At 40.9% G+C, this 14,584-nt stretch overlaps 1 protein-coding gene across 1 annotated transcript in view; it reads left to right on the top strand.

The window, feature by feature from the left end:
• The first annotated feature begins 2,008 nt into the window (after window positions 1-2,008).
• The window catches only part of dip2ba (disco-interacting protein 2 homolog Ba), a 44,226-nt gene continuing 31,650 nt past the window's right edge, over window positions 2,009-14,584 (top strand). The window contains exon 1 of the mRNA XM_079678081.1: window positions 2,009-2,284. Coding sequence (XP_079534207.1) covers window positions 2,197-2,284 — 88 coding nt within the window. The 5' untranslated portion in view covers window positions 2,009-2,196. The remainder of the gene's footprint in view (window positions 2,285-14,584) is intronic.

The raw sequence follows: 14,584 nt of genomic DNA, 5'->3' as shown, positions 1-14,584 counted from the left end.
GTTCCCTTAAATAGTTTCTACTTTTTACATTCTTTCTTTCTTTCAAAGCATATTTTTAGCTGCTATTGAGGAAACTGAGGTCATCTACTCAGTTGTTAACTGTGACTTTGCAATTAGCAACTTAGGGTTATAGTGTAAAATTAAAAACATACACATTGTGAATATCTTGTACTTTTCCTAGCATTTTTCCTCACATTTTTTAAATAGGGATTCATTTTGAGATACTTTTCAGATCAAGACATAATGACTTACAGTCTTTTCTTTCATCAAAAGGCTTTGCATTCTTCTCATTTCTTTTACTGGCACGAATGGGCTTCCATAACATTTGAACCAAAATAGAAACAAGTAAATGATGTGCTATCTAGGATTGAATTCTAATTTTGTGTGGAGAGGCTTGGAAACAGCAGGTTTACCATCATATTGGAACATAACATCTACAGAAACTATTTGAACATTTCACTTTAAAATAAATGACATTTCTTGAGGAGGTGTGCTGTGTATTTAGAGGCTGGAATCATGAGTCGAGCCTTTCTAAGACTCATTGCTACATGCCTGCTTTTAATTTGATGTTTTTAAACTGCACTCAAGTCATTTTGGAAAAGCACAGCAGTGACACATACGCCTGCAATTATGCTGTTATGTAAAGTTTGCTTTGAAGCTTGTTTTCCTTTAAAACAATGTCTATGTTTCTTATAAGGAAACCATCATTTGTACTTCTTGTAAGCAGCCCTTAATTGCACAGGGAGTGGTTGGGAGGGTATATTTATGTTTTATAATCTTTACAGTTATAACGCCACAGATGGATTTTTCAAGTATTCTTACATAAACTGAGGTGACATTTAAAATCAAGTACTTCATCTGAAATAGGACCGGGATTGGATTTACTCTCTGTGGGTCAAGAATGCGTTGAGGTTTGTGATGATCAGTCACAGCTCTACGGTCTAAACATGTCATTTTCCTTTTATTGTATTCTGCCTTTAGCAACATAAACCAACCAAAACGTTTTTCAACTCCCATGCTGACATAAAATCCCCAGTTTTTATGTGCGTGAATGTATTTGTATGATCACTTGTGGAAGCAGTCAATCAAATTACCATACAGTGAACCTGGGATGTTTGGGGCCCCTTGGCAGTTGCACACTCACATTCTATTCCAGGTTTAAGTTTGATATTCTAGTACTTTTTCCACCTTTGCTTGCTCTGGCGTTAGCTTTTAAAATACTTATTCAAATTCAAAGGCTTTATTGTCAGATGCACAGATGCTACAGTGTAGAAATGTCAATAAAGATCCACCAACATTGCATTAAATATAAGTTTACTCTCCTGTTTATTGTTCTTAACACTTATTTTACACATACAAATTGTCAGTAATAATAATAATAAACAATAAAATATTTGGTCGAGGTTTGCGTAGTTTTTAAAGAAACATGACCTTTGACCAATTCCACATAAATATTTATAACATAAAATAAAAACATACACAGATAAGGAAGAGAAATGGAAGGAAAAAACAACAGTGTAAACATAGAAATGTCTAAATAACTGGGTATCTATACATTTTCTCCAAAATAAAGATCAAGCATCCTTCTGGCCTGGAGCAGTCCAAAGTATATTAAGCATAACTAAAATTCCATCAGAGTTTTAAACCTACAGTAAAGTGTACCCCATGTTTGGCTCATTACCTGATGTAATATGATCTAAATATAAATATTCCTATATTTCTTATCTTTATAAATTGGAAGTTTACAAATAGCAAGACCTATTATTTTTTCTTTAGTAAATAAAAGAGATAAGATGATTTATGAAATATTTACCTATAAACTCTTTACCATCTGCAGTCCCTGTGCAGGAACACAACAACAAACAACAGAACAATCAGCACTAAAAACAAAGTGTTATTAGTCAAATGTGTGTTTCTGCCAGTCAGACACCAGGGGGAGCAACAGTTTCGGTGTGTGTGTTTTCCGGGATGCAGTTGAATTAACGTACAGGCGAGGTAAAGGCAGTCACGTGACAGCGGCTCGCTGCCGTCAGTGAGTTTTTCCCATTATGGCGGAGGGGCCAGCCGCACGGATGGACTGTCTCTCCCACTCTGAGGCTTGTTTTGTGTCTTGAGGGAGGGCGTTTTATATTTTTAATTTTTCTACACTTTACCTTCCTCTTTCACTGCACTGCACTCTGTGTGTTTATCGGCGGAATGATGGCGGACCGCAGCGTGAATGTGTCCGCCCTGCCGAAAGAGGCTCGGGACCAGCTGGCGGAGTTGGACCTGGAGCTGTCTGAAGGTAAAGCAGGGTGGGGGGATCCTTTAGCATTATTACAAGCTAGCTGTGTTTCTAAGGTGTCTGGGCTTACCAGCATCGATTAAACGGGTAATTTTCCAGTCTTTTGTTCCACTTTCCGTGTATAACACATTGAATGAGGGCTCACTGGAGCTAGCTTATTTGTGCTAATGAAGGATGTGGACACGCGAGCTAGCAGTTCTTGACAAGCAGCACGAGAGGGAAGAGAAAGGCTCCATCCATTTTTCCTCGTGCCTGCTATCTCAACCCGTATAGTGGTCAACATAGAGCTAAGCTGTCGATTCAAAGATATTTTCAATTGTCATGTCTCATCATTTTGCTGTGTGATTGAATGTCAAAGCCGTGTGTGTGTGTGTGTGTGTGTGTGTGTGTGTGTGTGTGTGTGTGTGTGTGTGTGTGTGTGTGTGTGTGTGTGTGTGTGTGTGTGTGTGTGTGTGTGTGTGTGTGTGTGTGTGTGTGTGTGTGTGTGTCTGACTAGGGTGGCCAGAGGTATGGTCTGGCTATCAGAGCTTGACCCTCTCATCTTTAGTTATACTTCTTCATATGGTAGGAATTTGATTTTTCTGTTCCCACATGGCTTCACATCATTAGGTCGCCCTGTGCTTCTTCTTGCCATCTGCGTTCAGGTTTCAGCTGAAAAAAGCAGTAAAACTGTGAGTCACTGTGACTAGCGTTGACATGTAATGACACGGCCTACAGTCATCCTCCTGTGTCATAGGAAGACACAGACTTACACATTAGTGTTAGTAATTAACAAACGTAGTGTATGACCTCAGTGACCAACAAGATGCACATACAGAGCCTACCACCTGTGTAAACCTGCTATTACTGCAATTATAGGTTTAACTGTGTGCCTTGCTCATCAAGGGTTTCACTACCCACAATCTTGTGGTGAAATGTTGTGAGATCTGTGTCAGGTGAATGCTATGTGTGTCCTACTCATCACTAGTTCTATGAAAATACAACATTATCTTGATTCTCAGGACAACCATATACTGGTGTCAGAAAGTTTATACAATTCAGGTGTATGCAATGATATCATGTGCCTATTTTACATAGCTATTCTTTGTATAATAATACAAATATACCTTCTCTAGTTCACTTTAAAGTGCCACATTCTCATGTTTGGAACTGTTTAAATGTTAGGAAGTAGGTGCGCTAATACAGAAATGTTGATGCAGACGTGCTATTGAAAAATAATAATAATAGTGTATCTGAAAGCCAATGATATGTATCACTGTTTTTATTTGCATTAATGATATTTGATCCTTGAACATTGTATTGATCCTAATCGATTGGTATCGTTACACCTTAACTGTTGTAAATGTAGGTGGGTGATAGATTTGTAAATATTTCATTGATTGTATTTCACTAATATCTCCACCATTTATTCATCCAAAAGCAAAGTACAAATCACCCCCTCCCCCAGAGCAGCTGTTAGCTCCTGTCCTCTCCACACACATTGAAACACACTGTCACACACTGTCACATCCCAGTGAAAGTCCCCCCCTTGTCCTGCCTCACGCACCTGGGAGACGTTCTCCAGCTGAGGTGACTGACTCTGTCGTCCATTGTGGGCAGTGACCACTCTATCTATCCATGCTGAGATTCTAGGTGGTGTGATATTGACTGACACTGATTACCTGTATTTGTTATGACTACTCTTAATACAGATGCAGGTCAACCATTTCAGTCGCTCTAGTAATACAAACGTATTGCGATATTAGCATATACCCCATCGTTCCAAAACAATCAATATGAATATTGTATTGTGATAAAATAAATTTATACCCCTATAAAATCACCTTGGCAATATAGTTTGTATGCACGTGACACTTATATTACTTCATATTCCAATAAAGAAGAACTCATTAACAACCTAATTACTGTTAATCTATATGGAGTGGGACTGTTGACACATTATAAGAGCTCGTATCAGCCAGTGTTGAAAGTAGGTTGATATATTTGTGAATCTGATGGTATGCCAAGAGCAGACTGACCTCTAAGGTTAATGTGTTGTCTATTGTGTTGGCCTAGAAAGAAATATGTTTGCTGAGATTTTGCCATTTTTTTTATAAATAATTTATACTCTGGTAACTATCCCCTTCAGCATTTTTTCGGCATATTATGGCCAATGTTATAAATCAATGATTAGGACTGTTCTAAAGCAATATGACTTTGCTTCACTGGGATGGAGTCATCTTCTTTTAAGATTTCAGATATTTATATGCTGAATTAGCCAGAAAAATACATTTCTTTCAGATTTTTTTTAAAGGTCACCTAGTATGCAAAATCCACTTCTCCATGTCTTCTATACATAAACATGTGTCCCCTCTGTGTAAAGAGATTCTGAAAGTTTCAGGAAAAAAGATTCTCTCTCCTTTTGTCCTGATCCATTTATATAAAAACCTGTCTGAAAATGAGCTTTTGGCCACTTTATGATGTCATACTGATTTTTTGGCTTGTAACCAGTAGCCAATCACCAACCAAGGTAACCCCCCCCGTACCTTATCACCTGAATCTCCTCCTAGAGCACCATTGTGTTCTTTTAACCAAATATCTCTCAGAGGGGCGTGGGGAGGGGCTCCTTATTTTCATCTAAAGTAACAGACAGAGAATCAGAACTTTGGAAACAGGGCTGAGACAGAGGGGTTTATGGGATGCAACAATGCATGATCTGTTTGGTGTTTGGAGCCAAACACTCCAGAGACATGTTTAGTATATATCTGAGACCTATTATATATTGATGAAAAACAGTATAATAGGGAACCTTTTTTAAATGAGAAATGTCTCAATTAATTTTCTAAGGAAATATATGACATGTGGTGGTGATGGATTACAGTGAAAAAAAAATCACCTTTATTTCTGGTCACTTTCCTGTGGTAATACTTTGAACAAGAACTGTTCTGATGTCTCTTCCTTGTTTGTGCACTCACGTGCTTGTGAGTAACATGCTTGTTGTGAGGCTTTAAACTTGCACAAAAAAAAATCATATTCAAATGATCCTGGCGGCCATGTTTACTCATTGTCTTCCACATATTGGTTAGCTGGGAACATAGCTGGTGGATCTCACGTAGCTAGCTCCTTCATGACTGGATGCTTGCGGCATGTCATCACTTTCTAGGCTGTTTTTCTTTAGTCCATAACAAGCATTCCTCTGAAGTGAAAATGCCTGTTCCTGCGTTGCTCGGATAAGAAAACAGGCCTGATAAATGGCCTCTTAAAAATCAGCCCGGTTCTTGTAGCCCCCTGTGACCGTGGGACACAATGAGGACCATTCAGCGGGTCTGAGCCGCCGAGACCAGGAGTTCTGCTGCAATTTAGGCCATTCAGCTGAACCCTGCCTTTGTGTGCACGTTGGAATGAGCTGCCTGCATAGGAAGAGCAGGGAGGGGCTGTTGACTGGTTGCACTTGAGAAGATGACGTGTTGTGTGCACTGCTTAGGGGAGGGGTCCATCTCTCAGCTGAGCCGGGGGTACGAGGTCATGTCTGCTTCTTCCCAGGAACTGGCCTACCTGGCTGTCATCCCCCGCCGCCTGTCAAGTACTTTGTACAGAAGTTGTTAAACAAACCAAAATTCCACAAGGATTCTGTCTTCACCCGTGAGTTAGTAGCTGGGGTTCCAGGCCAAAGTGGCATTTTTGACATTGAAATACAAATGGAAATTATTTGCATAACTTCCCTGTCTTAAGTTTTGAAAAGGGTGCACTCACCTGACTTTTTCAGACCTATACTGATGCCTTGGATCCTAGTATCGACCAATACCGAGTACTGACCCAATACTACTGTTTAATTAATGATTTAGTCATTTTGATCCCAGGCTTTGAAAGAGTATCTGAGGGACTAAACCTCTGTGGACTTAAAAAAAAGAAACTTTAAGACAGATCTTTTTAGTCTGGCTTTTACTTTACATGCTCTACTGTGTTTATGTGCGATCACTCAGTATGTGCAGACTGAGAGCTCAGATGATTGCCAGTTGCTTCCTCTCAAGGCCAATCATACAGTTAAGCATCCATCCAGCATTCAGATGCAGCCGAAGCAGGCTCTGTTTTCACATGAGATTGAGGGGCCCTCAACAGGGATGACAGCACTGATATGGACCAGGTCTATATCAGCCGTCCATCTTCTTGACCCCAGCCATCAGTGACAGCGTGTAGGGCAAAGCCTGATGGATCCTTGTGTAAGACTCTCCTCCTGATCGCTGTGGAAAGGGATCAGTACTCTCTGTGCTATGTTTGAACAAGATACTCAGCAAACTGTTGTTTTTGTTAAAAGTCAGGAAAAGTGCTTATTTTGAGTCAAATCAGAGACGTGTGATAGACTTCCTCAAACTCAGACTCATGTGATGCAGAGCTCTTGTTTACAAGGTGGAGGTCTGCACTCACCAAAAGAGGAATTAGTGCTTTACACACTGATTGTGAATCTGAAATCTCTATCCAGTTTCACAGCTTTTTACTCCCTCAGGCCCGACGCAGCGTGCTTTGGTAACACCTTTACCAAATGTTACAGCACTGCAAATACGATTAGGCAATATGTTCAAAATGATCCCAGCTTCATCCCATCAGTATGCTAATAATAATTAGAATTTTTAAACACCATTTAGAGCAAAAAGGTTTTACTTCACTGGACAATTAACAGTCTTGAAACAGGGGACGATAAAATGCATTATATATCCTCCTCAGCCAAAGCAAATTGGGAACATCGCAATGACGTCTTCATACTGTGAATCTATAGTGATTCTTATGCAACACAATGCTATCATGTGCGACATAGCAGCAACTGTGGGCCATCATACGTCAGCGTTCTGTAACAATATCATTTTTGTGAAGATGGATTGTAAACCTTTAAACCTTCCACCATCATTTCTCACTAGAGCAGGGCTATTCAATTACACATTCAGTTGGGCCAGATTTTATATATCAAAATTCAGCTGGGCCAGACATTCAGCGGCCTGTAAAAGGCGGGTAGTGACACATTTTAAACCAACACATATTACTGCGATGAAAAACATGCAATTTGTATTCATTGTTCATCTAACAAAGGTACGTCAAAAAGTGCATAAAAACAAAACAAATTAGCATTCATTTAACAGAATCTGAAAAAAGTGCACATTTGTAGCATTACATTTGTTTGCTTTAGAAGTCAAATATTCAGGTTATTTTCTTTTAACCAGGCACATCACGAAGTGCATTTACTGAATACAATAAAGCAGTCTTAATGAATGTCCTCACATACAAAAAAAACAGCTAAAGAGCATTTGACCCAGACACATTACAAAGTGCATTTAAATGAATACAGAAAGAACCGTCAAACCCTTCAGTGCACAAACCCATAACAAGGGATACGGGTAACTATATGAATGAATACTACACTACACGCCTACTATAGTAAACTAGGTGCTCACTATCACCTCATTTGTGATTTGTCATCGCTGACTTTCTCAATGGGAGAAGGGACATTTTTACTTTTGAACAAGAGCAGTGATTTTTGGCTCATAGGATGTCAATGCAATCCTAAGACATTGGACCTTGTGCTGTCAGTCAGGGAGCAGCGAGTGCTACTTTTGATTGAGTCATGTGTGAAAAGCTTGATTCACATGTGTATGTTGATCCAAACATACTGAGCACACAGATCGCTACTTTCTGAACGTTAGGGAATGTTTGCTGTTTTTTGACATCGCTCCAAAACTTCGCTGGCCCGTTAGTGCGCTGCATGTCAATAAGTTCCAGTGTATATTTCCCCTTGTCCATGCAGGGGAGGGGACCACTTCCTTTGCTCTGGTTGATACGTCCCCCTCTATTGCAACAGTGAAGGGGTTTCTGGCAAAGCCCATCATCACCTCTGTGGGCAGAGCAAGTCCATCCAATCGACCGGCAAAGTTCTCTTTCAACCTCGCAATGAAATCTGTCATCACATCCGTGATTTGTGCCGGAGAGGTGATGTGTTCGGGGAGCGTCGGAAAATGCAGCATCCGACCCGTGCTCAAGTCGGTCGCGAAAAGGTCCAGCTTGACTTGGATCTGCTCCACAAGATCAATGACCGTTTTGTCTCTGTTTCCGCTTCAGAGTTGAGAGAGACATGTTTTAGAGTTGCTATCATAGGACCACCGTTACTAGCACCACAAGATGCACTTTCAAAAAACGTGCTGCGTTGTGGTTTCGTTGTTTCTATGCAAGGCGGAGTGTTGCGTTCATGGTCTGTACTAGTGTAGGAATTTGGCTACGGGAGTCTGGGCCACTCGGGAGTTGGTTCTGGGCCGCATCCGGCCCGCGGGCCGCCAGTTGAATAGGCCTGCACTAGAGTCTAATAGCTTTTCATATGTATTGTATTTCTCTTGTTAGATATCTGGGTAGTATATGCTTCTGTTTCGTGCTCAATAGGTCAGAATCTAAAATGCACAGATCATCTTCCTCGTAGCTGCGGAGCCAAGGCCTCCGGTCCGAGCAGATGGTTGGGTACTCTTGGCAAAGGTCTCTATGCGTGTTTGTGTGTCACATAGTATGTTTGCACGCACAATTGTGTGTGTGTGTCATAATACTGTTTTACTGTGAATAGTTAATGATGGCTGAAGTCCTGTTTCCTCTTCCAGACCTGTACTGTAGTAGGCTGAATTATTCACACGCTCTCATTAAATATCAGGACTTCCTCACGTAAGGGTGGAGGTGTGTGTTGTTGTTTGTGTGCTTGACTTCTTTACACTACCCAGGTAGAATTTGAGGCATGCATCGGGAAAGAAAGACAACCTTTTGAATTAATGCAGGAGGTTTTGACGTCCCACTCATCAAACCTACAGACCTGCACATGTAGAAGATGCTCGACTTGTTGAGCAAGATCACATTTGATGTCAGGTAGGGCTGGGCGATATGTCAACAATGGTAGTTGATTAATAGTCCATAAAAAACATTCACATTGTTATTTAAGTGTTATGTATTCCAGTACATCTGACAAAACAACACTATCACAATTCCCATGCAAGACAGATGACTGCATTTTGTCAACAATAAAACAACGTCATCATATTGTCACAATATTTGCCCCCAGCGTGAGGACTCATCCTCAGTGTTACTCTGTTATTAAAGTTGACTCATGTAAGTTATGAAATAATGGAACAGTGTCTGTAGTGTCATAACGGGCCTTGCTTGAAGCATCCTCTCTTCTGAAGTGCCCTTGAGCAGGACTCTGAAATGCTGCTGACCTTGTGATCTGACCTTCCTCTGGAGGTGGGCAAGTTAATGGAGAATTTTCCTACAGTTTACAAATAGAAGTGAACCATCACATCACAATAAACTACAGCTGCAACGATTAGTTGACTAATCGATTAGTTGCCATTCAGAAAAATAATCGATAACTATTCTGATAAACGATATATCCTTATAATATTGTTAATCCAAAAATGGCAGGAAATGCAGTTTCAGGTATTCAAATATGGAGTTATTTTTACTTTCTCGGTTTTAATAGACTTCTTCTTACATTTTCTAAACCAAACAAATCATTTTAAATGTCATTATGTTCTTAAGCAAAAACCCATCAGTATCCAGGCCTGTTTCCTGCCTGTTGTAAATCTGAGTCACTGCAATAAGGCGCGTCCTCCTTCGGGGCACATCCATCCACCTCGAAGTGAGAGAACCTGTTTTAACCTCCTGCCTCCCCGGGCTGTTAACTGATTTGAAAGCAAACTGTGACTCAGAAGTTTGGTACATCAGACCCCTTTCTCCCAGTCTGTACAACTCCCATCTTCCTTAATCCCCCGCTCTGTTGAACAACCTGTAATCTCAATGGGACTGACGCCACATTTTGAACGTTCTGAAGTTGCATTGCACAATCCATGTGGCTTTTTGAGCCTGCGGTCATTCAGTCGGGCTGTGTCACACCATTAAGCTCACTGATTCTCACGATGATTTATAGCTTGTTGGCTGAACAATGAACTGACTGATTGCAACACAAAAATATAGCCTTGTTGTGTCTCTTGCTGTTGTCAGACTCAGTCGGAGCTGATGCTGCCCCTCCGATGTATCGCCAGGCTATATCCACTGGCCGGCGAGCCATGTGACTGGGCTAATGCTGAAGAATGCTCTTGTGAATATAAATAGACCTGGCTGGCAAGACACATTTGCTTTCATGCCTGAGGAGGAGAAAACAAGCATCTCTTTGACACAAAAGCTCCCCCATTATTGCATCGGAGGCCACCCTCTAAAAGTCCAAGAGTCAGTCCTAATTTTGTTTATATCAGCCAGGAGCAAATACTTCCATCCAACCAACTAGCTGGCTGGCTGCTACATGTGGGTCACTGTTATGCCCATGGGTGGTGTGTGAAATACTGCAGCCTGTTGAGAGCTGCCCTTCTCAGCCTGCTGTCTGACCCATGGAGAAAGATGCTATAGGTATGCTAATTGTTAAAGCATCATACCAGTACATTTTTGGGGTTTTATGCAACCTACAAATTGTGCATACTTCAAAATGATTGGTGAATAAACGATGCTTTTAGAGTGATTTCCCGTCTTACAGGCAACTATTGATTTAACTTCATTATCAAGTACTTAATCAGAGTTAATACTGCGCCTTGGCACACTGGAAAAACTAGCCAACAAGCATCTTTACAGGAAAGTTCGACTGATAATGTCTTTAATGTTGTTGAGCAGTTCAGACATGTACCTGTCAACATAATGCGTCTTAGACTGCCTTAAGACTTGGAGGCTTGAGGTATTTCTGATATTTGAAAGATATCGTTTTGTATACATTTATATTAACAATGGATAAAAAAATCTTGCTTCCACGTCATTTTTTAATGCAAAAAGGGATGATTTTGGTAACTATGATCAGGTACTTACTCTTGAAATGACCGTAGCTCTGACCATAAAGCAGCTCTTTGTTGTTTCCCATGTCATTCACAGACCCTGTCTCTCTCATTGTCTCTGACCCTCACTCTCCCTTCAGCTGATGGACCACAGCTGATCATTACAGCCTTTTGAAGAGGGTGTGTGGAGCACAGGGTATTTTCTCGGCAACTGGTCAGTTTCTATATATGAAATGGCAGGCCTGCGTCACAGGAAGGGCTGATGGGAAACCACAGCTCAGGGGCACAGCAGTCCTGCTCTATATGTACAATGAAAGTTTCCAAAAGGTCACCTGCTTTCTTTGTCAGTGACTCGTTGGGTTGGTGTATTATGTTTTTGGAGTCATGCCTTCCATTTGATTAGGTCTCTATTAATTCTCGTGCGGTGCCAAAGGGTTATCGGAATATACCAGTGAGTAGAAGTCCTCAGGAAGCCCCTCTACAGGCCGATGTGTATCTCCCCTCTTGGCCCCTCAGAGCACATTGTGCTGCAGCTTGGCCTGTAGTCATGGACCCCTTCAATTCAACTCCTCAGAGAAAGAGGTAAAACAAAGGCTGTGAACACACATTGGCTTGGTGGGGCTTCAACCTCTTAATCTTTCAACAGTCGATAGTTCACATGCACTGTTGTATGTAATGCATTTGTACAGTCATGGTCTTTAATGGAAGCATTAGGGTTAATACTTTTGCACTCTTTAGTGTCGTTTCCTGGAGATTTCCTTTTTTTGTTTGAAGTTGTTTGCGGTTAAACCCTGATATGTGTTGCTTTAACTATTTGTATCAGTGCACTAGATGTTACAATGCTACAGTGAATTGGACTCATTAGATGGTTTGTGGAAGATAAGCCACATGTCAGTGTGAGTAGTGACAGCATGTCATCACAGTATTTCTCACACTGCTGTCAGTGGGAGGCCCTCATCCTACAGCAGCTTAGTGTCATTCTCCAGTGACGACACGCAGTGAGTCGGCTGTTATTGTGAACAAATAAGCACTAAAGCTATATCTTAAGATTATCCAACTAAACTGTTCTACACTATATGGCCTGTAGATAGTATTGTGAAATAGCAAAGAAAATATGTGGTATCATCTATTTAGAAAGTCAAGCCCGGCTCTGCAAATGTCCATACTAAGAGAGGCAGGTGTTTGTTGATAGTTTGTAATTGTGATTTTCAGGTAGTTCTTTAACATCTACCTACATTAGTAAATATTAAAGGTCACCTATTATGCAAAATCCACTTATCCATGTCTTTTATTCATAAACATGTATCCCCTCTGCGTAAAGAGATTCTGAAAGTTTCAGGAAAAAAGATTCTCTCTCTTTTTGTCCTGATCCATTTATATAAAACCTGTCTGAAAATGAGCTGATCAGATTTTGGCCACTTTATGATGTCATAATGATTTTTTGGCTTGTGTAACCATTAACCCCCCCCCCCATCACCTGAATCTCCTCCTAGAGCACCATTGTGTTCTTATAACCTCAGAGGGGCGTGGGGAGTGACTCATTATTTTCATCTAAAGTAACAGACCCAGAATCAGCACTTTTGAAACAGGGCTAAAACAGAGGCGTATGAGACATGGCTAGAATGGGTGATCTGTTTGATATTTCGAGTCAAACACTTCAGAGACGTGTTTTTTATATATCTGAGACCTATAATATATTGATGAAAAACAGTATAATAGGGGACCTTTAAGACTTTTAAGCTGTGTCAGGATCAAACCAGGTTTCATTGCTGCGCTGTCAAGTCTGTCATCTCTTCCTTAGTCACTGCACTGTCATCTAACCCCCTACCTATCTGTGTACCATTGAGTAGCACTCACCTCACCACTACGGCCGTCTGACCTTGCACTTCAATGTGAATGGAAATGTTTCTGCTGACACAAAGGTTCTTGTATGTAGAGATCTACAGGCATTAATACAGCCTATTCTCCCCTCATTGCTTTTTATTTGACACATTCCTCTAGTGTGGCCCCTTGTTGAACATCCCCACACATTCACAGCGCGTCGATGGATTCCCAGCGTGATGACAGGCGGTGTCATGACTGTGAGCAGTGGGTGGTGGGTGGTCAGGACCATGAACTGTCCGCAGAGGGGAGCGTAGGCAATAAGGCCGCTCAACACCTCGGGATGAGAGTGATTCTTAAGGCTACTCCAGCCACCTTATGAGCTCATAATATTGATTAAATAAAATCCACTGCCTGGTTAACGCTTCTCCTTCCACACTAATGTCCTCTTTTAACTCACAATCCAAAAGCAATAAGGCAGAGTCAGGGAGCATATTATTGGTACATTTGTCTTCTAGAGATGGGAGGATGTTACAAAGCCAAGCACAGTTCAAACGCTACGGGTTGGGATGAGTTTTTTGGGCTCCAGATGACGCTTCAATTGATGTACCAGTGTCAGTGAACCTCAGGTCAGGCAGCCCCCTCACTCCTGACTCCTGTGAGAATGTCTTAACTACAACATCACAGCAGTGACACTGGATACCTCTGGCTCACTTTCACCGCTCCGTACACACTTCTTACAACCCGGTGTATCATGCAGAATTCAGGCAAGGATGCTTTTCTTTAGAGGACTGTTATTGTTCCTTACAGAGGTTGAAATTAAATCAGTCAACCTACTGACCTGGTTTCACTGCCCTTATATTTGGAATAAATGAGCTGGAGGAGAAGCCACGAAACTACTCACAAATCAGTTTATACAGCAGAACAGGCCTCTTTCAGTGCAGTTTGTCATAGTATAACAACACAGGTGTTACTGATAATGATGACTGCTTAATTCAAGTGTCCCAGTGAGCCATGATTGACAGTCAGCCAATATAAAGAATACCAACATTTCTTCATTTTAAGATAGCAACACATTATTCAATCTTGAATGTTATATTTCAAGAAGGTTGAATGATTTTTTTACATATAAACAAATATATTTGTAGATGTTCTTACTGGCTTTTTTGGCAACTTGCAGACCTTTTTTAGACAGCGGACATTTAGCATAAAACCCAGGTGTTACATTAACAATGACTCAGTTTTATTATGTGCCTCAGTGACACCTGGAGCTGATTGACTGTAAATGAAATGCAGCCACTAGAGCACAGGTGTTATTAATCACATTAATACACCTGTGCTTCAACCTCTATGACAAGGCAAAATGTCTCCTATGAAAATTGGTTATTAATAATGCACACACTGGTGTGATAGCCCCATGTCAATATAATTTAGTTTAGCATTTTGTGCATTAGCTGGTTGGTTATCCAGGACAGTGGCAGTTAGTAGCTAGATAATCTGGCCAGATATCAACATGAGACTTGATCTCACCTCAACTGAAACGCCTGTTAGTAAACGGCACAGTGCTGTTACAGTGTGCTTAAAGGCAGCTTGACTGGAGAATAAACTACATTAACCTTTAACTGTTACTAACACACAACCCACATGTGGCTGTCTGACGTCAGTT

Source organism: Notothenia rossii (assembly GCF_949606895.1).
Source record: "Notothenia rossii genome assembly, chromosome: 4".
In the NCBI taxonomy this organism is placed as follows: Eukaryota; Metazoa; Chordata; class Actinopteri; order Perciformes; family Nototheniidae; genus Notothenia; species Notothenia rossii.
Note: the sequence above shows the minus strand (reverse complement) of the source record. Positions and strands in the feature narration are given on the sequence as shown.